The sequence below is a fragment of the Ascidiella aspersa genome, chromosome 6 (assembly GCF_963924565.1).
Source record: "Ascidiella aspersa chromosome 6, kaAscAspe10.2, whole genome shotgun sequence".
Taxonomy (NCBI): domain Eukaryota; kingdom Metazoa; phylum Chordata; class Ascidiacea; order Phlebobranchia; family Ascidiidae; genus Ascidiella; species Ascidiella aspersa.
In genome coordinates, this window is record NC_139452.1 from 19,245,488 (window position 1) to 19,270,627 (window position 25,140).

At 32.9% G+C, this 25,140-nt stretch overlaps 1 protein-coding gene across 1 annotated transcript in view; it reads right to left on the reverse strand.

The window, feature by feature from the left end:
* The window catches only part of LOC146140620 (WD repeat-containing protein 90-like), a 58,395-nt gene extending 33,671 nt beyond the window's left edge, over nucleotides 1-24,724 (reverse strand). The window contains exons 1-10 of the mRNA XM_083391171.1: nucleotides 24,614-24,724; nucleotides 24,413-24,541; nucleotides 22,574-22,665; nucleotides 19,950-20,097; nucleotides 16,037-16,160; nucleotides 12,869-13,055; nucleotides 6,247-6,417; nucleotides 5,993-6,153; nucleotides 3,310-3,491; nucleotides 824-986 (exon numbers count right to left, since the gene is read on the reverse strand). Coding sequence (XP_083247297.1) covers nucleotides 824-986; nucleotides 3,310-3,491; nucleotides 5,993-6,153; nucleotides 6,247-6,417; nucleotides 12,869-13,055; nucleotides 16,037-16,160; nucleotides 19,950-20,097; nucleotides 22,574-22,665; nucleotides 24,413-24,541; nucleotides 24,614-24,638 — 1,382 coding nt within the window. The 5' untranslated portion in view covers nucleotides 24,639-24,724. The remainder of the gene's footprint in view (nucleotides 1-823; nucleotides 987-3,309; nucleotides 3,492-5,992; nucleotides 6,154-6,246; nucleotides 6,418-12,868; nucleotides 13,056-16,036; nucleotides 16,161-19,949; nucleotides 20,098-22,573; nucleotides 22,666-24,412; nucleotides 24,542-24,613) is intronic.
* Nucleotides 24,725-25,140: the final 416 nt, after the last annotated feature.

The following is a 25,140-nucleotide window of genomic DNA, read 5'->3' on the forward strand; positions in this document are numbered from 1 at the left end:
ACTTCACACAATGAATGTTGCACGTGCGCCGCGATTAAAGCACAGCAGGTTGCCAGTCGCTTCATGAGCCGGACACAAGTGATATGAACGTATTATGTATTGAATTTTTTTCCTGCTAGAAAGGAGTAGATAGCTGTAAAGAACTAAAACAATTATGTCACTCTATCGACTTTTGTCCCCTAACTAGAGGCGCATAGGGGTACAAGAAAAAATTGTAGAATATTTTTTAATAATAACAACAAATTATAGGTTTGCTTCGCAGCAAAATTTGGACAAAGACCACTGGCAACCTATCTTGTAAAGTGCACCATGTCCAAATTATAACACGCAACTTCGGGCCACATCCGCTTTTGCCTGTAAAAGCACCAAAACGGATACCACAACATTTGGAGTATACGGACACTGACAAATAAGACCCGTTGAAAGAATATATTATAGAATAACCGCCTGGTAAAATATTGTGGTTTTATACCCATTATAAGGTATAATATAGTTAAACCACACTATATACCCTGGTATAATATAGTAGAACCGCCCTATAGCCCCCTGTCAAAATAAACAAAAAACGCACACCCTGTCTAGTTTTTTCTGTGTATATTTTCTATTATTCTTGCTATTCATAATAAGGAATGTATATCACGAAATATATGACCATTTATTTTAGAAATTTTAAAAGCAATATTTTTAGAATGCAAATTCGTTCAAAATTAAGTTTTTTAGAAGTCATTGTGCTATTTTAATGGCGTCACTCACTGGAAACAACTTTTCAACACAACCACTTGTGAAACAAACTAAAAAAAACAATTTAACATGGTTATTTTACCTGTAGGCTTTAGTTTCTGAATGAGGATTTAGGCCTCCTCCAAATCCAATGATTTTTTTTAGTTTAAGTATCGGATCAGGTTCTAATGATGTATAGTCCTTCTTGTTGCTGAGATTAATCTTCTCGCCAACTAGAACCGACTGATCATAGGCTAGAGGTTTGTCTGTAAAAAACATAGTATTAACAACTCTGACAAAATGCTGAACATGCATAACAAAATTGGAAACCCCTGACAAATTTTATATTTTAGAAGACATAAAAATGATTGAATTTTCTTTTCAATATTCATTTTTTCTTTATTGCCTAATCTCTTGGCAGTCAGTTCCACTAGGTAGCAAGTGCCACCACAGACGGAGGGCCAGAGTTAAACTATGTTTAGAGGCAAAGTTATCAGACATTACTAGGGATGTTAAATGTAGAATACCAGGGATTCTAGAACTCTAGGCTTAGAATCTTAGTATATTTTTATTAAATTATTTAACCGCGATTTTGTTTGGGAGAGGGATTAGTATTAATATATCCTACAGGGCCCACATTTAAAGCAATAAATAGCAAAACAATTTCCTAAAATGTGTAAATTATAATAAAAAAATAAACTCCTAAATGTTTAACATTCCAAACAACTGTCATTTGAAACAGTTGTAAAAACTATAGTACATGTTCAGGTTGTTGGCAAAACTTGATTTTGTGCCAATTTAGTTAATACGATGCAACATACACAACCAACTCTGTTCACTGTTCAGCTCTTTAGCAATTTGGTCCTGTTTTTCAAATCATTGTTTTGTGTCAGTTCTAGTTTTTTTAACTAACGTGATCGGTTATGCAGTCAAATAATCTACTGCCAAGAATACAACGCTACTAAATTGCCATAACCAATACTTGTATGTACAATTAGGCGCAACAATCGGCTGTAAAACATTAAATTATATGGGTTCCAATTACCCGAATTTAACGGCATAATTGGATACAAATCCCATTTGAATTTGAATCCAAGGATTCAATATTCTACTTTTAACATCCCTAGATATTATTCTAAAAGTCCTAGGGACCAATATCCTTAGTTCTATTGTTTATTTTCTGTATCATCATTTAAGCTCTCTGGCCAGGCCAGTGTATTAAAATCATGTTTTTTTTTAGAAAGCCACCACCATGAAGTAGGAAAGAAACCAAATTATATCACGAAAATAGAAAACATTGTGCAAAAAAACTAATAGAAGCTGGACCAACTATGGTAGTTAGCATAGAAGAAAAAATAGTTAAGGAAATCATAAAAATGAAAAATGCATGCAAAAAGAAAATAAATAAGAAATAATCCAAAAGCAACAAGCAGCTTGAGAAGCGCCGGATCACAGTTGCTGAATACATATGTGTGTGTATCTTTCATTGAATAATATGGTACTATAGAACCTCTTGAAAATGAAGTTGCTTTTAATAACAGAATGTATCAATCATTGGCGCCTGGTTATTTCAAAATTCACTCCCCCAAGCCGTGTAGCTTAGTTAACACAGCAACGGTCCCGGTATGGCTGGAGGTCATGAGTTTGAACCCCACTGCAGGCTATTTTTTTCAGCACTGCAGGCTAGTTGTTTTATAGCCACCGAGTTCAGTTTGTGTTTTATTAGTTATGTACATTTATTTTGCTCCCAGGACAATTTAATTTTGGATATTGCCGTACTTGTCTAATTCAAATAGGGTAATAACACTATATAAAGACAAATTGTATTAATTTTTGACAAGTTTCGCACAACCGTTTTCATCAGGTCAAAGAAGAAATGAAAACAATATGCACCTTTCGTTATATTTTATGCAAATTAAGTGTTTTCATTGGTTGGGTTCCAATTATTTTAGACAGTTACGACGAAATCATTTTTTAATTACTCTTCATATTTGAAATCCAAATTGATATAATGTCTAATCGTAATACATATGATCCACTATCCTACATTTTTAATGTAGCATATTCTTTTTTTTCTAATTAGTCTGATGTAATTTTGTTTTGTAGGTTTATCTTTTTGAGTCACCTTGTTTAATCTCTGCCTCTATTTTAGACAAATTCTACGCTCTACAATATCATGTTTTATGTTAAAATTTGTTTTATTTTGGAGTTTATTACGAAAATGGTGCCCATGTCCATAATTTGAGCATGGGTTTGAATGTCACTGAAATAGGATAGTTTTAGTCCAATTGGAAAAAGATCTTGGTTAATATGGTATGTTTTCTGTAGGGCGAGGATGTCAGTTTTATTTATTTTAACTTAATTTGTAATTTGATCTGATTTATCCTAATTCCATGCATGTTACGAAAGGCCTTCTGCCATATTAATTAGTTCACCAAAATTCAGACCTGGGGAAGAGAATAAAGAAAGGAGAGAAAAAAGAAAGGATGTTCAGGTGTAGATACTACTTAAGGTGTCTAAATTAAATCTAGTAGAAAAAATAGTAATGCAATCATCTGTTCAGAGCTAACTAATTAAAATATTATCCACCCATTTTGTTGATGAATGTCTGCTTTGTCATCAAATTGGTAGAAGCAACATTTAGCTTGTTTTTGACAGATCCTTTGAAGTGGCGATGCACTACAATGTTCTGATTGGGTTTGGATGAGCCAGCAAATACATGAACTTCACCTTTAGATGCCTGGACTATTGAAGCTGATGGATCACAACTGCTGCAAACAATTAAAAACGTTGGCTACAATGAAATATTTCAATTAAAAAAAGACTAATGATGGGTTGTTTACGGATAACATTATTTAAGATCAAAATTTTTCTTGCATGCTATATTGTGGAGAATGGAGATAAGTTTTAATATTGAAACTTGCACTATAACTGGGAACAGTGTTCCCTTTAATTTGTTTACTAAGTGTGCAGGTGCCCAAAATTTTAAGCAAGGCAGAAAATTAGTGCGCAAAGTGCTAAAGTAGCTGCCGGTAAAGACCTATTTTATTTTCAAAGCTTTACTTTTTTAGTCGGGGAATATTCACGCTACACTCAAGGCATCGCGGCACCTAATCACTGTCTACTTGGCTGCAACAGAGCATCTTGTCTTTTCTTTAACGTCTTTGGAATTAACCTAACATGTAAATTCTATATGCCTAAGGCAAACAATTGTCTCCCAGACTTAAAAATGAGTCTCTTTATTCAAAATATTTTGTGTCGTTAGTATGAGATGTTGTCCTCCTGTATTTCCTGTTTATAATGACAAAAATTTAGGCTGCTCATTACCCATAAAGGACACAACACACAACATTGCTTTTCTTTGGGTATACTACAATTTTGCATTGTACACTGTTTTAACAAAACAAAGATTAAACGCATTATCTTCGAAAAGTCCTAACTTTTTAAGCTTTAAAAACAGAGTAAATAGTTATTTTCAAAAATAAAAGTTTATCGCAGATAATTGAAATAATTTTGCAAGGTTTTTCATATAAAGCAAGTATTTTCCTATAATAAAAAACATAACATACAATGCTATGCAAAGACTTTGAGCTAAAATATTTCTACAAATTAAGACAAAAGAAAGTTGTAAAATAAAAGATTTGGCAAAACGCAAAAAAATTCCAGTTCCTGAGAACCATGGCCTGGTGTCTAACCACTATGCACAACTTAGATCCCTGTCAACTGTACCACCTTATTCCAACAAACTAAGCCCAAATCGGCCATAAAAGATGCAAATATGAGTTAAACGAGCCTAGACACCAAGAACTATTCAAAATATGTAACTTAAACACTTGCCAAGCACAAATTCACGAACCAACTTCGCAGTTACTAAACTAAGCACACGACACTGAGTTATGGCAGAATAAACACCAAGCGTAACATATGACCATCAAAATTACTGCAAATATATATATGATGTAGCAGTACTCAGGCCCCCTGAAAATTGGCTGGCACTCTATTTTGGGGAAGCACCTCCCCGGTTTAGAACCACTGTTATAAGGTGTTACTTTCCATGTAGCGCAACATTCACGCACCGCCACAATGAACATAAAAACAGATGTTCTAATGCCGATAAGTTATCGAACGCTCTTACACCACTGAGCGTTGGTGCGAGTTTGTTATCGCACGGTTTGTATTTGTCGCTTTACAAGGAATCTGTTTTACATGATATGTCAGTATCTTGATGAAGATGTTCTGTATATGACATTGAAACGCCAATTGATTAAATAATACTGTTGGATGAGCAACACTCGGTGTAGTACACTGTTTAGGCAAGGGGAAAAACGTTTAAAATAATTCCGCAATATTTAGCCCTTCACATTTAGGTTACATGGTAATCACCACATTCATTTATTTATAAAAAAAAATATATAAAAGAGTCCTCGAACCTTTACCAGTTAATTAAACTGGTGAATACTATGTCACCTGGGTAACGCTGATATTTTATTTGATAAAATATGAACTAAAAACACATACACGAAAAGAAACATGCTCATGTAACAATAAGTTGAGTACATTTTTTCGCACGTAGCTCAAAGCAAACTAAGTAGGGCATTTTTGGGGGGTGTATGTACCTCAAACAAAAATAATACGGTCACTTCTTTGTTTGTATGTAGCTCAGATAAAACTAATTTTTACACTTTTTTATTCTTACATAGCTCCAATAAAACTAATATGGGCACTTTTTTGTCCTTAAGTAGATACAATAAAACTGATTTAAGCACTTTTAAATCCTGAACCAGCTTGCCAAAGCTCAAGCTTAGTGAAACAGAAATATACTGATTGTTAACTTATAAGGTAAATTCTGAGAATGGTTGGGTTAGTATACATACACAGACTTGTCTGTTAAACTGACATGCTTTACCAAATTCCACATATAAGGCTTTTTTCTCAGAAGCCCGGGTCAGTTTAGGTAACCTTTAAAGCCACAATTTAGTTGACATGTGAACAGGATTCTAAACTGATGTTTAAAGGAGCCATATGAGAAGCTAGGTGTTAATTTATGAATATCATCAATTTTTACATCTACAAAACAGTATAGACTTTCTTGTCTCAGTCAAAATCAGTCACTATAGGTTCTAGTTTATAAAAGAGAAATATATTTCGCCAATCACGGCATCATCAGTCTCTTAATTGGAATGAATGAAAATTTCGAATGAATTTTACATCTACATTGCATAATTAAGGATAATTCAAAGTTTTGATGATATTCTTAAAAAAGATAGCTTACCTTTGAGTCGATTGGTCTAAGGAAACTGCTACAGAAGGTAATTCATTAGCAACTAACAATTTTGGCTTCCTTTGTTTCTCAGCAAAAGATGTTATAACACTCAAACTATTGGTATCTGATGAAAAGAGTTCACTCTTTCTGGTACAATGTACATCATGCTTCTGCATAAATTTAAGTTTGATTTAAAACTAATTGCTATAATCACCAGTTGAAAATATGCAGTTACGTTTGAACAACGTAAATCTTTTTCTTACCGTTTTCCTTATTGGACTGCTTATAACTCCAGGCTTTTCTTGCACAATAGAAACATATGGGTTTTCATTTCCATATTTTTGGAATGAGTCAAATGGAAGGACAGGAGCAATAGATGTTGGCGAACTTTTAGCAAGAGGAAAAGAGACAATGTCATAAAAATCATCCCAATCCTGAAAAAATACAATTCATATGATAAAAAAAATACAATTTCATATGATATATATTAGTAACATGAATTCAATGTGGTGGCATTCCCAATTTTACATGTAAGGCATATGTGGTAAGAGCAACAGAAGACACCTAATCGCACCAAAAAAATACGTAAATAACCAACAGGGACCAGATAAAAAGCTTTAGACAGTCTAAATCCCTTGTTATAAATATATTATTTGGTTTTCTTTTTTAGTCTTAGTGTATCCAAATATATGTCGAGTTAAGTTTGAATTATATTTTGACCTGACAAAAAAAGTCAAAATTTACTTGTTTCTAAGTAAAATTTGTCTACAAAATGCACAAAAACTTTTAAAATTTAACAAAAACTGTAGTTAGCTTTTTGATATCGTCTTTGAGTTTAAAATTTTATCAAAATTTAGTTTTAAATTATGTCCAACAACATTTGAAGTGTATTTATCTTCATTAGAGCGATATTCGGCATACGCTGGCCAGCAGACTTAATCACTTAACCATGTAGGCCTGGCTTATAGCTTTAGATTCAGATCAAACTTCATTATTGCTTCAGATAGTTGTGTAAAGTAATCTCCCGCACCCATTTATGTCCGCATCCCAGTAAAGTCCGCAAAAAATTCTCCAAAAATCGGGATTCAAGTTTTTAAAAAGTTTTTTTTCAATCTTTGCACAGTAATTATCGAATATTGAGAGCTGTTTAGCAATTTATTTTGCTTTTAAAATCGCCAATAAAGATGGAACCGATAGACTGGGCTGGAGCATGTTATTAACTCAATGATACAGCATATGTGTTAGCTCAGAAAATCGACCAACAGATGCTCTAAGTTGTTTTCTTTTACTTTATTCTGACATCCGATCATTTTCGCAGATCGTTTTTAAATAGCTTCTCTATTTTCCCAACCTCCTGAATAGATTTTTCAACTACATCGTAATTTGCGAGACTTCGCTAACTATAGGATGACCAGGGTCACTCAACTTACTAACGTGTAGGACCTTAACGTCATGCGTTATACGATTTAATGGGGAACTCTGATCTTAATTTATTACAATTTGGCGCATGTTCGCTTGAAAAGTTTCAAATAACCTAAAGCAATAATTACAGTTTTATATGTTGCTTATTTTACACCAGGGTGGTACAAGGTTAACAGCATCGCAGGCCACAATATTTCTTGCATATTCTTTGTGGGCCACAAAAAGTGCTACATGCGTTCCAGGGGCGGATAATTGATTTACATTTGGTCAGGGCATAAAATGTTTAAAGATGACATCACATCAGTGAATAAGATATAAGCTCCATTAACTTGCTCCTGTCGTCCTTGTGCGCAAATAAACTCAGGTGTTTATAAGCGTGGAATGTTTTTCAACTAGATCAATTTTGCTCAAATTGCATCAGAGAAAGAGCGTTAGTCTTTAGTCACAGTGAAATCCTGTAAAAACAGTACTTTCCAGAAGCGCAATATATTTTATGATTTATTCACTTTCAAGTTGAAAGGTTTGTACTTTTCAGGTTATGTTTATATAAAAACACGGAAAACAAAACGCAAATATAACTTAAAATTTCGCAAAACAGTCATTTTAAAAAGTTATATTATAGGACGTACTGCGACTTTCATAGCGATCTAACACATAACAAAATTAGTCTTTCTTGTAAGCTATGCTTTTGTGATCTGGCGTTTGGTAATTAATCTTCTCCTCGCCTTTTTAGGATGCATCTTAAAGCAGCGTTACGTATAACACTGTTAAATAGTTAATTAATGTCAAGTTTGACATAAATAGCTATGAAGTGTTAAAATGACCATTAGAACAACCTAAATTATAATTTTCAAAGACGTATAAACACGCACTAATGATTATTATGACTAACAAGAGTTTATTGTGCTGAGAAGTAGCCTATAGTTTATTTGCACTATCCACTGTACTGTGTGCACCCGACAAAATAACTTACTAAAAAAAAGTCCGCACCTACCGGGTAAGTCCACACAAGCCTATAAGATTCAGTTTGCGGACTTAACCGGGAGATTACTGTATCTGTAATTTTGCGAAATGCATTATACAGTATTTGTTGTAGGGTTGGCAAGCCTGTCAATTGACCGGTCAAATTCGCTTTATTTAACCGGTCAAATACTTATATTGGATTTAAATGTTGTAAATTTTTTAAGAGTTGTTTTGTGATTTGAGTTTTAAATAATCTTGATTGTAACTTTTTTAAAGAATTCAAATATAAAATTGTAGGGTTTACCTGATGCAAAACACAGGTTCTGTGGTAATCACAAAGTGTTTGTAATAGCAAAGTAGATTTATTTTGTTTAGAATAAGTACACATATATCATGAATCGCGTTTGTCATAAAAGAAAACACTAGTTCCAGTAGTGGGATTCAGCCGGTTCGCACCGGTTCTGTAGAACCGTCCCACGAAATTTTATGAGATCAGCGAACCGGTTAGCAGCATTACTGGTTACTGTCAACAGATTTTTGCATCTTACTGATACACCGAATTTTGAGATCCAAGTAGCTCACGTGTTTGTTTTTTTCATAATGTACAATGGTTAAGTTCTCAAGTAAAAGTTATACATTGCGTTAATTTTTTATAATTATTTTTTTTTGTTTTGTGATTGTTTGTCTGAAAATTGAATTGCTACGTCATAAGTACAAGTAAAAAAAAACGCTGCTTTTCAATGTGGCTGTTATATAGCAGTGATGGGATTCAGCTAGTTCGCACCATTTGCTGGAACCTGGGGTTGCACCCAGTTTTTGCAACTACTTTAATCTCAAGAATAGGTTGTTAGATAGTTTGGTTTATAAGAATGTGATAGGAAAAGAAGACGTTGTCTTCATAAAACGAAGTTCTGTCGTATATATAAAAATTATCTGTTTACTGCCTAAAAATAAGACTTTTTGTAACAGGACCGGTTTAAAATGTGACTTTTGCGATAGAAACTGCTAACAATAAAAATGTTTCCCACCACTGGGTATACCACAATCTTTTTTACTGATGCATTTATTTGTTGTAAAATTTCGTTAATAAACTTGTTGGCTTTACTTGGTGGTTGTAGTAATGGTAAAAGTTACTACAATACTGCTATAGTATTGCTTGCAAGATGGGCATTGTTTTGCAAAAATTCTTATTGATAATCAAAAAATAATTGTTTTTGTTTTGCAAACTATTGTACTTAAACCAAAATGTTCATATATTTATTTAAAGTTAAAATCAAGGTTTATTTTTAACTTTAATTGCTTTTTGATTATGTGTATAGTATTTGACCAATATTTGACCTATTTGACGAGTATTTGACCGGTCAATTGACCGGATTTTATTTGACCGGTCAAATGCCCAACCCTAATTTGTTGTGTATTTTTTCGGTGGTGATCCATTATCCCAGTTCCATATTTTAATATTGTGATAGGTCTTGTTAATTTTTGGTATTTTTTTTACCTTGCAAATTTGACTCAACAGCGACTTCAAAGTCTAAAAGTCATACTTTTCCATCCTTTAGATGCCCTAATTGTCGTAAACCCTATTGCTTAGAACTGCACTAATTTCTGGCGGATTGGGTGGTGATTTAGTAACTGCGAAATTTAGTTCGTGATTTTGTGATTGCCAAGTTTTTGAACTACTAATTTTAATTAGTTCTCGGTGTCTACAAGGCATAGGCATATTTAACTCATATTTAAATCTTTTACAACGGATTTGGCTTAGTTCGTCTGAACAAGGTAGTACAGTTGGCGGTGATCTAAGTTATGCATAGAGGTTAGACACCAGGCCATGATTCTCAGTAACTTGAATTTTTTGCGATACGCTTGAATCTTTCGTTTTACAACTTTATTATCAAATTTGGAGATATTAGCTCAAGGCAGGCTGGCAGAATTTTGCCAGCCTTCTGGTGACAAGCATTTTTAGCCTAAATTCTTCGGTTTTTGGTCGCGACCCTAAACTTAAATGATGTGTTCGCCCAAGGAATGTATGAACTTTGCCATGTTTTGGCAATTAACAAGGCTATTAAAAAGTAAATGAAATAAAAAAAGGATGCAAAAAAATTTTTTTTTGTGACATTAAGTCATTAACAAATACATAAGGGACATGTGAAGGTGCAACTGGGGTCTGGGGGTGCACATGTATGCTCTTCTTACTCCTGTTACATAGATAAGCTGTTTTCCGGGGAACTTGTGTGAAAACATGCAGCTCAAAACCAGATTAAAAAGCACGAAAAAATATTCTTTTGAAAAATTTCCAATTTATATTGCTCGAAATAATGATATTTATAATAAAATTGAATAGAAATTGTCACAGTCTTGAACATAAATTTGTCACAGTGCAACATGGCGCATAGTATGCATATTACCTTGGGATGTATAGATTTGTTGAAAACAAAGGCACATAGACCCAGCAAAACCAGGCTGAAGTTTGTGCGAAGCGCGAAATTTTTTTGCGTTTGCGTAATTAAAACAACAAAAATATACTTTAGGCCTTAGATGGAGAAGCATAGCCTGGTACATCCTCAATATGCCTATGCGAATGTTATACCTGTACATTTAACAGGAAGGGGGAATTTAAGTACAGGAATTCAACTCAAAATAGGAGTATCAAAGTAAAACTGCCAACACACAACAATTCTATGATCAAAATTGTGTACTTTTTAAAATAATGAACAATCTATATATGCCTTATACTGGCTTTTTCTTACTAAATAACGTGCTTCACACCGTGACTTTTTTCAAAATGGCATAATAAAATTAATTTTTGCCAATTGTAGTGTGAAATTTTTTATTACATATTACTGATTTTTAAAAATAGACGTGGGTAAATATGTGTGGAAACAACCACAAGGTATTTTGTAAAATGAATCTTGGAAAAAAAAAATAAAAAAATTTAAAATTAAAAAATTTTTTTATTTTTTATTTTTTTTACTCAGAATTTTTTGCACCAATTTCTTCGGTTTTCTGGCTGATTCTTCGGCCGACATAGTCGCCAAGTCGCCAGTTTTTTGCCATACTGGCTCAAGGTATCTATGTTTAGCACTGTATGTTTTGTGTCATAGGAAAGTACTTGCTTTATATAAAAAACCTCGCGTCGTAATAGCTTTAAACTTTTTCAAAGAAAATTATTACAATTATCTGCGATATACTCTTATTTGCAAAAACGAACTTTTCATGCTGTTTTTAACACTTAAAACAGGGCTGGGCAACCTACGGCCCGCCAATGTAATTTATCCGGCCCGCCGCCTCTTTGACACACTATACTTAAGTGCGGAGAATGATTTTTCTACGTCCGCTTCGTTAATGTTTTGAGGCTGTCTTTTGAACTATATCAGCGCCTATTTACCGTTGTGCCGTTCCAAGCTGTCAAGTGCGTCGCGGACAAACGGAAAAAATTTTCAAAAATGCTACGCTTGACAAGTCCACCACACGAACTACCAACCGAAATTGAAATCGCGTCTTAAGCGAGCGCAATTCTCCAAATAAAGAGACTCATTTTTATGCCATGGAGAAATTAATTGAGATAATTGCGACACCTCTCGTGCTGGGGCATATTGCTCTTTCTCTCCATTGCAACGAAAGCATCCGTCTGATGGACAAAGCAAGCAGAAAATAATTGCAGATTATAATTTAATAGTTAGAACTAATTATTATTATGACTTGCAAGTTAGGTAAAATATTAACAGACTAATAGTGAAGGCAAAAAAAGGGGAGGGGTCTTCCGCGTATCCAATTTGGGCACTTTTTTGTTGGAAATTTTAGGCACTTTGCACACTTATTTTTGGCTTGTGCGCAAAATTTTGAGCACCTGCGAACATGGTAAAAAATTAGAGGGAACACTGTTAACAACGCACATTTGCCTTCCTATTAACAAGGATACAAATATGGATTGCAAAATTTTCATCAAAATTTGTCAGGCAGGATAATAAATTTGAAACTAAACCCCTATACTTTTCTAATAAAACTCATAATGGCAGTTATCAAAAATCCTAATTCAAATTTTGGTATACTAAAATCAACTCTATCAGCAACAGCTTTCCTGCATGGCTCAGCATGCAAAAGTTGTACTGAAGCTTCCCGAAATAATAAAAGTATATATTGCTTCTTTCAAAACAGGACAAACACTTTTATGCTAAATAAATGCTGACTTCATTTATACAGATTTGTACTGAATTATTTAACCAAACCCTAGAAAGTTTATTGTATAATTTAGTATGACAACATTTTGCCATCACAAAACAAAGCACTAGATTAGAAAAGCTAAAAACCTGTGACAATCACTAAACTTATGCAAGTATGTAGCAAGTCACAAGATTTCCGCATTTGTGATCTTTTTTGGATGCTAATCACTGAGTATACTAGTAATTAACACAATATGAATGCAAAAGCCCCACACTACAAAAATACTTCCCAACAAAAGTTTACTACATTATTAGTTTGAAATAAAAACACTAAGCATACCTTATGTTTTGGAAGAAAAAAGCTCATCTCCCTTGGAATTGGTGTATATCCTTTTTCACCAGTTTTCATTGCCAACAAACGTGCTTGTTTAACAGACAATCTTGGATCATAGCAAATATCCGATGTGAAGCAATTTTTAACAAGAATGTTAGCACATAAGCGAATGTTCTTCAAGTGGCAGAATTTACTGGTAACAAATTTAAGAAACAGTGTCAAAATAAAGACAGGTTTATAATTAGGCTAACTAAAGCCATGTTTGTCGACATGCCCATAATAGTTAAGCGAATAATTTTTAATAGTTAAGCGAATAATTTTGATATCCCACTTGTTTAATATTTAGCGTGATATCCCACCTATTTAATATTTAAAAAAAAAATTAAATCTCCAATATTTAAGCTATACAACAATAGAATCTGGTCAAATTCACTTATATGTCAAGATGAGCAAAATAAACTGTTTATTATCCTACATAGTCGAGTGGTGTAGGGCCTAAATGTCTACATTTTATGAGCATATAATTAATAAAGGTCAAATTTTTAAACAATTAGACTTGATCCTTTTGATTTTTAGTTCATTTTTTAGATCAATTTCAAAATATTTTGGCTACATATAGATAAACAATTTGTTTCTATTTAAGCCTACGGCTCTTAACTTTTTTCTATCAGAGACCCATTTACAATTGACCTGCGCTTTGCACCCATTTTGCACCCAAGTAACAAAATAAGTATCCTATTTGATTGATAAAACAAGAAAAATAAAAAGTAAAATCCTTTCAGGAAAATCGCGAAAAAGATTTTTTTTTTTTTTTATTGAATTAAACTTCAATTTTGAAGACGTGAAGTATGGGGCACTTAAAAAGTAGCACATTGCTCATGTTTCACTTATATTGAAATTTATCAAGCTTATTTTGACAAACACTTTGTGACGGCCAGTACCTAGTAAGGATTGTTTGTCGCTCCAGGTTAACAATCATTGATTTAAGCTGTGTTTAAATATAAGTTTCTTGTTTATTTAATTCTAAGGATACATATATAACTATACAATTTAAGTTTTCCACAAATTGGCTGGACTACATAAAAACCTTATGTATGACTAAAGGTCGATTGAAATAGCAGCCATATGCTAACAGTAAATGCTAAACAAAATCTTTGATGCTGACCAGAAGAGTTCTTCCTAAAAATTATAAACATTAGTGGCCAGTAGTAAAATAAAATCAGGTTTATGACAATAGTAAAAATAAATTGGAATGCTTCTTGTATTAAACCAAATACCATTTGCTTTAGTATATATTGTTTTGTGTCATCCTGGTTTGTAGAAGTATGAGTATCATGCTTTTTAGGTCACCTAGGGCAGGGTTTCCCAAACGTTTTTGGACCGGACCACTATTTGTAAATCTGTTTTTTCGCGGACCGCTATACAAAGCAAAAACTAAATAAAGCCAAATTTTATATATTTACAAAACTGACAACATCAATGGGAGTCCACATGTCGTTATTTATATTGAAAAGTGTAATAAAACCACTTTAAAAAAAATGCGATAACCTTGATGGTTACCTAGTTCAGTGTTTGTTAACCTATTAAAGTGGGGGCGCACCTGGCGAGCGAAGCGAGGTCGGTTTTTTTTGGGGGGGTATTTTTTTGGGGGGTATAGGCATTTCTTTCAAATTTCTTGCAAGTTTGTATCACATTTCAAAAATAAAAATTGAAAATGTATGTACAATATGTTTTAATACGTTTTCCGTTTGTACGCGACGCACTTTGGCACTTGGCAGTTAGTCAGTCTTACACAGCGCAAGAAGCGCTAATCTAGTTCAAATGACAGCATCATAACATAAACAAACCTGACGTATAAAAATCGTTAATGCAAAGCGCGAAAATTTTCGCACTTACTTAGTTAAAATAGTCAAAAAGTATGAGAAATGGACTCGTGTCTAGTTTGTCAAAGAGGCTGCGGGTCGGATAAATTACATTCGCAGGCTAGATCCTAGGTTGTCCACCCCTGCTGTACAAAGTATATGCATAACTTTTTAATTTCTTGTCATATCGCCACGGACCACCTGTGCAGTCGTCCACAGTTTGGGAAACCCTGACCTAAGGAGTTTACACATTAACCACATGCATTAATTAAAATCTTTCTCAAGCTGTAGTTCCTATTTATGAATGGTTGTGTCATTGTAAATAAAACTTCTATTGATATAAGATTTACTCCTTGTATAAGTTGGTAATTACTAGGGCGATTATTTTTTGACCGAAATAAATGAGAAATTTTGACCAGTGAAAATGAAAATTTGGACAAATTTTGGACAGTAAAAATATTTTTTTGACAAAATTTTGACCTATTAGATATACATAGATTTAAACAACATATTGCTGTTTGAAGTACTGCATTAGTGTCTTGTCATCGTCAACCACACGTTGATGATTTGCTGACTACTACCGGTCGAACACATCAGTTATATTTCGGGTTTATGCAAAACTCATGAAAATACTTAGTCAATATTTTTGTCATTTCAAAAAGATAAACCACTACAAAGAAAAACAAGACACAGGTTATTTAAAAAAAATGCTGTGTAAATATTTGAAATACAACATAAAAATAATTATTAACAAAAACCTAGTATATTATTGGAACAGGAAATTGGGTTGAATCACAAGTGAAAAAATACAGCAAATATTTTTTAACACATGGCTCAAAATCAGAGAACACCACTGTATAAAGCAAAAACAAAGTTTGTCTCCGTGGTTAATTCTGCTGTCTTGCGTATATTGCATATTACTTTAATGAAGATTTTATACACTTAAAATGTCATTGAATTTAATTCAAAACTAATTTTTTTCTGATAGACAATTTCAAAAAGCTGAATATTTTTTTTTTCAATTTTGTAAGAGATTTATATGTATTTTTCATCCGTTTTTATTTGAAATAATTTTGACAAATTTTGACAAAATTCTTTTTTTTGACAAGTCAAAAAATAATCGCCCTAGTAATTACTTTATGACTCATTGATTGATAATAATGAAGTGCATTATGAGCATGGTATTCATCTAATGCGCAAAGTGGCATGTGAAAGTAAATGCACCATGTACACCTTTTTTGGTTGGCCCGTCTTAGATATATAATTTAGTTTGTATATAACTTGCTATGATAAACAAACTCAATAGATTTACCGATTGAGATACATCGATAGAATGTATTGTAAATCCATAACCAGCACAGTCCATCTTTGAGAAAGAGGTGTAGGACCCATAAAACCTTGATTTGCACCAATAGATGCATAATGTTCCACACTTCCTGGAATTACAAGTCAATAGTCAGTTGGTTAAAAAAACACCAGCATTCAACCAGTCCTTACATAACACAAAAAATGATTTAGAAATACCCAAAGTTAAAACAGTTTATGTTGCAACTTAACATTTAGGAGGCACACATAAACAGTATGGCAGAAAGCTGGAGACTCGGGGACTATGTCGGCGGAAGAATCAGACATAAAACCGAAGAAATTAGTCCAAAAAAAAAAAATTTTGTCAAAAAAAAAAATAATTTTAATAATTTAATAATAATTTTAATAATTTTATTTTTTATTTTTTGAAAGACTGATTTGCAAAAAACGTGTGCACGTTCTACACATATTCAATCCAAAATATGTTTTTAAAATAATGAATATGTAGGAACATTATGCACTAAATTTGGCAGGACCATTCTGAAAAAAAGTACAAAGCGCGTTGTTCAGCAGGGAAAAGCCAGTGTTTAACATATAGATTGTTTATTAGTTTAAAAAGTTTTGATAGAACTGTTGTGTATTTGCAGTTTTACTTGGTTTGGCAAGTAATTCTTTATTGAGTTAAAAAAGCAATCATGATAGTCGCCATTCCTGTTGGAATAGACAGGTATGACATACACATGGGCATATCAAGTATGTACAGGCCATGCCGTTCCATCTAAGGCCTAAACTATATTTTTGGCTGTTATAATTACGTTAACGTGAAAAGTATTCGCGCTGCACACAAACATTGCCCTCGTTTATCCATTGTTGTGTCTCTGAAGCATATCTATTCAGCCAAAAGGTACTATGGCATGTTGCACTTCACTGTGTGACTCTAATTTCGGCAAACAATTTCTATTAACTTGGATTATAACACACCATTTTTTTTATAAAAATTTTCCCCAGTTCAAAAAAACAATTTTTCTCCCAATTTTAAGAAGTTTTTTCTCGCTTTTCAATTTGATTTTGAGCTGCATGTGTGCACATGAGTTTGCTCCAAAACAGCTTATCTATGTAACAGTGTTAGAGTAAGAAAAGCAGACAAGTGCACCCCCAGTACCCCAGACTGTACCCCAGACCGTTACCCATATGTATTTCTTTATGTCACAAAAAAGTGTGTGCCTTCAGCGCAACTTTTTGCTAATCCATTTACTTCTTAATATTCTTGTTTATCGCCTAAATATGACAACGTTGATACATTTCTTTGATGAACACATCATTTAAGTTTTGGGGCAAGACGAAAAAAACGAAGAATTTACGCCAAAAATGCTTGTCACCAGAAGGCTGGCAAGATTCTGCCATTTCATTGCCAGTTGTGGCGTCCTCACGCCTGCCTATGTGTGTTTTTCAATCCATTATGAAATGTTTATCGTGAAAATGGGCAAGTACGCTACTGGGTTACTCAAGGTAAACTTTGGACAATATTCAGCAAGGTTACAACAAACGGTAATTGTCAAGCAATAGTAAAGTATACTAGCAGTAAAAAACATTTTGCAGTATACTATTTGACTGCCTAATAAACTTAATCAAAACACAAGAATGTCTTGGAATAAATTGAATTTGTAAAGAGCACACAACAGTGTTATAAAAACAAATTAACGTGGTGAAAAGTTTGTCGTTTGCAGTGCACTCACTATATGGGCAAAAAATAACTTTGGTAAACAACCTATAATTTGTATCATGTTTGATGTTTGTTTTTTTGTGTAGTCATGCATCACAATTAAAATAAAATGCTTTAAATGACAGTTTCTTAAAGGGTTTATCATTTTTAATTACATTTTTTGACTACAATATAGATATGTTATCCATACATTATTAAAAGTTTTTCATGATCTATCTGCCCCCAAAAATGGAAGGTAAATAATTAAAATAACAGTGTACTAGGATGCAATATTCTGGTTCGGCGTTTTAGATTCAAAACCTATTACTCTAGAATACCTTGGGATTCTATTTATGTACATCCCTAGTCAAAAGTTACAAGAACTGAACAAAATCCAAAGCAATCAGGGCTGTATCCAGAAATCCTAAAGGGGGGGGTGCCAAATTTTTAACTTCGGGAACTCCCCATTTTTCCGTCTGACGTTAACGACGTTATAAAATAGTGACGGATATGACGTCATAAAATAGCGATTGTAATGACGTCATAAGTAATAAAAAAATCATCAGAAACATCGAATTAGCGTCCAGTAAAAGAGAACCTTTAGACCAGTGGTTCCCAACCTTTATGTTGTCACGGACCCCTTTGGACAAATTATTAATTCTGTGGACCCCTACCTAAATTTTGCCTGAAACTCAATTAACATACTATTTACTATTGTAATTTAATGATGCTACTCAACTACTGTAGTGTGTCAAATTGTTGTTGTTGTTGTTGTTGAAGAAAGAAAGAACTAACAAAAAAAAAGAACAACAGAAAGAACAATCGAAAGAACAAAAGTTGAATACACCATTGGTATAAAAGTTGAACAAACAATGGACATTAACAATCTTTCGCTGCCACGTGATGCTTGTCTACGAGCGTAAACCCATTAGTACAGTGGTTCTTAACCTTTTTTCAGCCGGACCCCCTTTGGTAATTTTCCTATGCCTTGCGACCCCTACGAAAAGCAATTCGGCATTTTCAATAAAATATTACTGAGACAACTTGAAAATAGTGAGGCCTGTTGGAGGTCGCACAGAGCGCGAAAAAAATTGATCTGTAATTTAAGGAGGCTTATCGCATTGGGCACACAACAAATTGCTCGTGCTAAACACATTGATTTTTATCGAGATGATATTGACAAACGTGTTGTGAGGGCAAATACTCCACAGTTGTAAGGCTGTGAATTTGAGCGCAAATAAAAATGTTAAGCGCAAAAATTATTCATTGCGTTATCGTGTTTCAAAAGATCTCACGACACACAATACAACAGCAATATTGCAAAAACATTATAGATTCGCGTAACAAAGTTTGAGTCCCCTGTTATGAAAAAAATGTCCAGAAAAGTGTTAAATTTCTTGCAAGTTTTTAGTAGATTGCCGAAAAAAAAAAAAAAAAAATGTTAAATAATATATGTCCAATATTTTTATAACATTTTCTGTTTGTCCGGGACGCACTTGGCAGCCTTTCACGGCGCAAAGGTAAAGAAGCAGTAAGATAGTTCAAAAGACAGCATTAAAATGTAAACAAACCGGTAGTAAAAAGATCCTTTCGAAAAATGTTTTGCACTTACATAATTAAATGGCCAAAAAGTATTTTAAATGGGCTAGTGTATAGTTTGTCAAAGAGGCGGCGGGCCATCCTACACCGACATCTGATGATAACGAGGACAGCAGTCAGCAAACCGCGAGAAACATCAGCACCGCATAACTCGACCTTTTTAGTGAGAAAAAGGCATACACCGCTTGATTTATTGTTGTTGATTGTCGAACACACACGCTGATCAGCCAACCCGAACGAATAACGAAATGCGAAAGAGAAAAAACATCCTGCGTTTACGGTCGACCAGACAAGAAACGAAAAACGGCGTTTTGCGTTTGATTTTGGTTGAGCATTAGTTAAACACGCGTGACCCAATTACATTAAAAACATTGCCGCTTAGGACGGTGAGTAAAACCCTGACAAAAACGAACAAAAAACGACAATATCACTAACGAAAAGGGGGGGAGGGGTCCGGACACCCAAAACCCCTTATTGGATACACCACTGTGTAGAGTACTATGACTTTACTGCCAAAAAGGTGGTGTCACAAAGAGGTTTTATCGTCATAAGTAATAAAGACTACTAATTAAAAATATGATGAGATAACACCAACGTATCATAAACATATACAAATTACCTTTTCCAGGTAGACAGGCAAAGGGAAATTGTAGCCAGGTTGAAGTTGATTTAAACTCCTTGAAGAGATTAGAGAAAGAGATTCTTGCAACCAATCCATCATCGCTGACAGTGTCAATATGAACCACAAAATATTTAGTTGGTATAGGCTAAAAATATTAAGAAAAAACATATTTCACTTAAAATAAGATCCAAATTGTAAGCATGCTTTCTGGTTATCAATAACCAGCTTTTGAAAAAAAAGTTGTTTTATTTGAATCGTAATGTACTATTTAATACTCAGTAGAATTGACTTGAAAAATATATAGGCAAAAAAAAAAAAAAAGGAAAATCTTTACAAACTTTCAGAAATATTTACAATGTTTCTAAATGAATGTTACTGTATGTTAAAACACTAAAATACATAATTTGTAAATACAGCACAAATTCATTGGGGCCAAATTCCTATTACCATAAGTATTTGTGGACTTAATATGCTACAATAATAAACAAGTTGTTATGCCACTAAAACAGTTATTCAAAACTTAAAGAGATTTATTTATGGGCACACTTGCCATTTTATTTAGCTTTAAATGCGTCAATGGCTACTTTGGTACTACACAGGTATTGGATGTTTAATTGCAATCAACTGAAAAAAATTTAAAGACTCATGAATTATTGTGTTGCTTTGCATGGCTGAAAGCAGGCTGGATCTTGCCAGCCTTCGGGTGACAAGCATTTTTGGCCTAATTTCTGTGTTTTTTTTGGTCGCACCCCTAAAGTTAAATGATGTGTTTAACTAAGAAATGTATCAACTTTGCCATGTTTAGGTGATAAACAAAGCTGTTAACAAGTTAATTAGTTAACAAACAGTTGCGAAATATATACATAAGGGGACAAATGCTAAAGTACAACAAAATATATACATAAGGGACATATGCTGAAGTACAAACTGGGGCCTGGGGGTGCACATTTTACTCTAACACTGCTACATAGATAAGCTGTTTTTGGGAGAAGCCGTGTGCAAACATGCAGCACAAAATCGGATTAAAAACGCAAAAAATATTCTTTGATTAAATTGGGAATTTTTTAAATATAATGCTTAAAATAATGATATTTAATCAAATTTAATAGCAATTGTTCACCGAGGTAAGAGTCACACAGTCCAGTGCAAGATAGCATAGTGTGATTAGTGGCTACGGGATGAATCATAGAAAAAGGTTAAAGTTTGCGGGAAGTGCAATTTTTTTGCGTTTACAGAATTAAAATAGCCAAAAATATAGTTTAAGGCTTAGATGGAAAAGCACTGCATAGTGAACCCTCGTTATGCAATGCAAATGTCATAATTTAACACAATGGTGACGGAAGCATCATGCTTCCCACTTCCGTAACTTTTTTTTAAGAATGGCACAACAAAATTAACTTCTGCCAACTGTAGTGCGTAATGTTTCTACATATTCTGCATTTAAAAAATACATGTTATTAAGTTTGTGTAGAAACAACAAGTTTTTTAAAAGAAATAGATCTTTCAAAAAAATTAAAAAATTAATTTGTTTGGTATGTTTTTCAACTTTTATTTTTTTGCATCAATTTCTTAGGTTTTCTGGCTCTTTCTTCGGCCGACTTAGTCGCCAAGTCGGTAGCATTCTGCCATACTGTCTGAAAAACTTAATAAAAGTCTAAAAAACAACTTTGCAATCAGTTATCGTAATAATCAAGTTTATTTAAATGGTGCAATTAAAGTCTTTTTGCTTGATATTTGTTTCTTCTTTAAGCAAGTCATACCTTTCAATCTGAATGAAAACAATTATTTCCTTAATTAATTCCTACAGAAAACATTTCAATTGTTTATCGAAATATGAAAGACGTAGGATTTTTGAACAACATACAATTTATTTGGTCAATTTCTTGTTGTAGATCCGAAAGAGTGAATCAGAAGCGATTTAACAAAACAAATGGCATTTAGTCTTTGAACTGTAACATAACTCGTTTTACTAATCAATAAATTAGGACCTTTAGTAGGTCTGAAAAAATTACCAAATTTTAAACTGCATGTGGTGTCAATCCACCTCGTTGGAAAGCGAATTGCACTCGCTTTGGTGAGCGGGTAAGTGCAAATTCCCAACCCTGCATTGATTCGGGTTTAGGCAGCAAAATTTTTTACCTTATAGAAGGTGACTGGACCAATTGGGTACATAATTAGCAAAGCGGAAAGAATATGAATTTACCTTTCCGAAAAATTTAATTGTGTAGGTGTGACTTGTTGACTACATGAAATATAAGTTTAAAATGCTATCATGAAAATAAATGGCATGTTTTATTCCAATCTAAAAATGTTGTTTATCATTTAAAACCACCCTTTAATATCTTCAGTACTATCTACATTCCAGTGTCCTAAATAATATATCAAGAAATATTTGCTAAAAGGAGTTTTTTTATCATCGATCTTATAAAAATATTCAGAAGGTATAATTGGGGTTTAGCATACTGTAAAGAAAGAACTACAGGTGCACACCTAAAACATCTACATTTTATCATCATGTGAAAAACATAGTTGCTGTTTTCATTTTTATACAATTACATAAAGAGGACCGTCATAGAAATATATTTGAAAAGTTTAAAAATTATAATCCAATGTTCCAATACCTTGAACAAAATATAGAGAAATCTTCCAGTTAGTCCAAGTGATTGAGTACTTGTCCGAGGAAATTGAATGTAATTGGCAGCTGGCACAGAACCTAAAAAAAGCTGGTTGAACTTTTTCTAAAGTATTTTTCAACTAAAGTATGTACCCAGGTACAGACATTTTAGTTATATAATAATAAACAAAAATATGCGATGTTGCCTGATTAAATAGAATATTTATTGCTAATTATACGACGATGCAGGCCTTTTAAAGAGCAATTATAATAAATTAATAATAATAATATTAAAATGCAAAACTTAAAAACGATATTACGTTTAAAAAAATGATTCAGACTTAATATTGACATTACCAAGACAAAAAGAAAATAAAGAACCAAAACAGTCAAGTATATTTGGACACCTAAGACAAAATTGTATGGAAACACTCTCCAAAACATAAGGTGGTGCTCAACACCCCTTCACCCTATCTGCTCCTACATGGTCAATTAATATAATATATATATATATATTTATTTTTTTAAACATAACATCGTTTTTAAGTTTTGCAGTTTAGTATTATTATTATTATAGTTGCCTTAATTTTTTTTAATTTGCCAATTATGTTTAAAACAGAAGACAGAAAAATGAATCTGTATCCTAAAGTTCAATAAATGTTAAAGTTGCAATGACTAAAAAGGTACCTGTGGGAGCACAACACAAAAAGATAAAAATTAAAAAAATTGAGTTAAACTTGATATTATAAACTTGACATTATGCCTGGCAGCAATAGCTTATATATTAAAAAAATTGAGTTAAAGGCAAACCTAAATTGCTCGACAGGCCAGATTTGGGCCGTACTTTGCCCACGTCTGCTGCAGAGGTGATATTAAGATTAATCCCACCCCAAAACAACATCGAGGTTAAATAATTTATTAAAAATATATTAGGATTTGATATTCTGAAATCGTTATTCTAGATTTGAAACGTAAAGTTCTAGAATCCCCTGGGATTCTACTTTAAACATCGCTATTGATAAATATATCATTGAAATTACCTAAAGTGCTGCTGAGTTTGACCCGCAGATAAATACTATGAAAATAAGATAATTTTGTTACTTAAACTTGTTTATAAAATGTATCTATCATGAATTGGAATATTTAGAGTTTTTCAATTTTTCGTCACTAAAAATCTCTTAAACCCAAATTAACAAAAAAACCCAAATTAACAAAAAAATGACAGGGATCAGAGAAACAAGGTTACCTAAAAACATGCGCAGGCCGATATTGAGCTTTGATGGTGTTCTTTTGACAAGACCATTTCTTGTTTTTTTATTTGCATTTGGCTGAAGTAAAATTATTTAGGGCATTTTTTGTTCATACAAAACTTGAATAAAACTAATTTTTGTACTTTTTGAAACTGTTAAGTTGTTTATTATTGCAAAATGGTGATTTGTGGTCAAGCAGATGACTTCATATTGTATTTTCTAAACATATGTGTGTTAGTGCCCAAAATTCTGCACAAAAAATGTGTCTGTTATTTGGATAGTAAACCTATTAATATCCAAAGAACTAATCCTAGTCTCAGCTATAAAGACAATTAGCTTGAAATTAAAGTTTGAATAACAATTAAAGGCAGAAAAAATGTTGGGCAGCAAATGTGTCACTTGGTCTTCGATAGTTATAATTGAACAGTTGAGCTATCAAAAAAAGCAACCAATATATTACATTCATATAAATTAGTAGTTTAGTTATTTTGGAAAGATATTTACAAACTAATCTTGTTTTTTTTTATGGTGATGTAACCTAAAATAAAGTCTTAAAAACTTTACAAATAAAGTATTTCGAAAAATGGTATAATAACCTTGAATTTTAATAACAGTGCACTTGATACATTTATCCATAACTGATGTAACATCTCCTTCTTTGCTCGACTTTTTCCAATCATCTATATTAAACTGCTTGAATAAATTGACGAAAGGATGTTGCCATACTAAAAAGTAATTATTGAAGGTCATACATTTAATGCCTTTCTAAATATACAAAATACACTTGCACATCATACCTGCTGGTCTTTTGGAAGAAGTCATTGCACAAACAATGTTATTTTAAAGTGTATTTTAACAATTAACTACTCAGAAGACATTTAACAACAATAGGCATGATATTGGTTTCTGTGAAAGTAATAAAATTATTTGGTAATCATCATTTTATTATTTTGTAATCATCTTTGCTTTATACAAAAAACAAGGTTTAGGCATTCTTTGGTTGCAGCTTTTAATTTCAATAGCCAATATGTTTGTCATTATGTTTTCTCTGAGGTTTCTTTGTCTTGCAAAGTCTGTTTTGGGGCTTATTTTCAATAAATGTAAAAAAATCAGTTTTGCAAGGTCAAACAAAGTGTGTACACATCATATTTTAAACAACATTAGGTACACATGTAAACCACTGTTTCGTTGAGGCAAGCTACAGACTTTACAAAAGACATTTTTAATTAACCTAGAAGTACACTTAAGCTATGCAAGAAATAATCATGCAAAGCTTATTCAAGGATTAATGCTGTAAACTTCACTAGCGGGGCAGAGAATAACA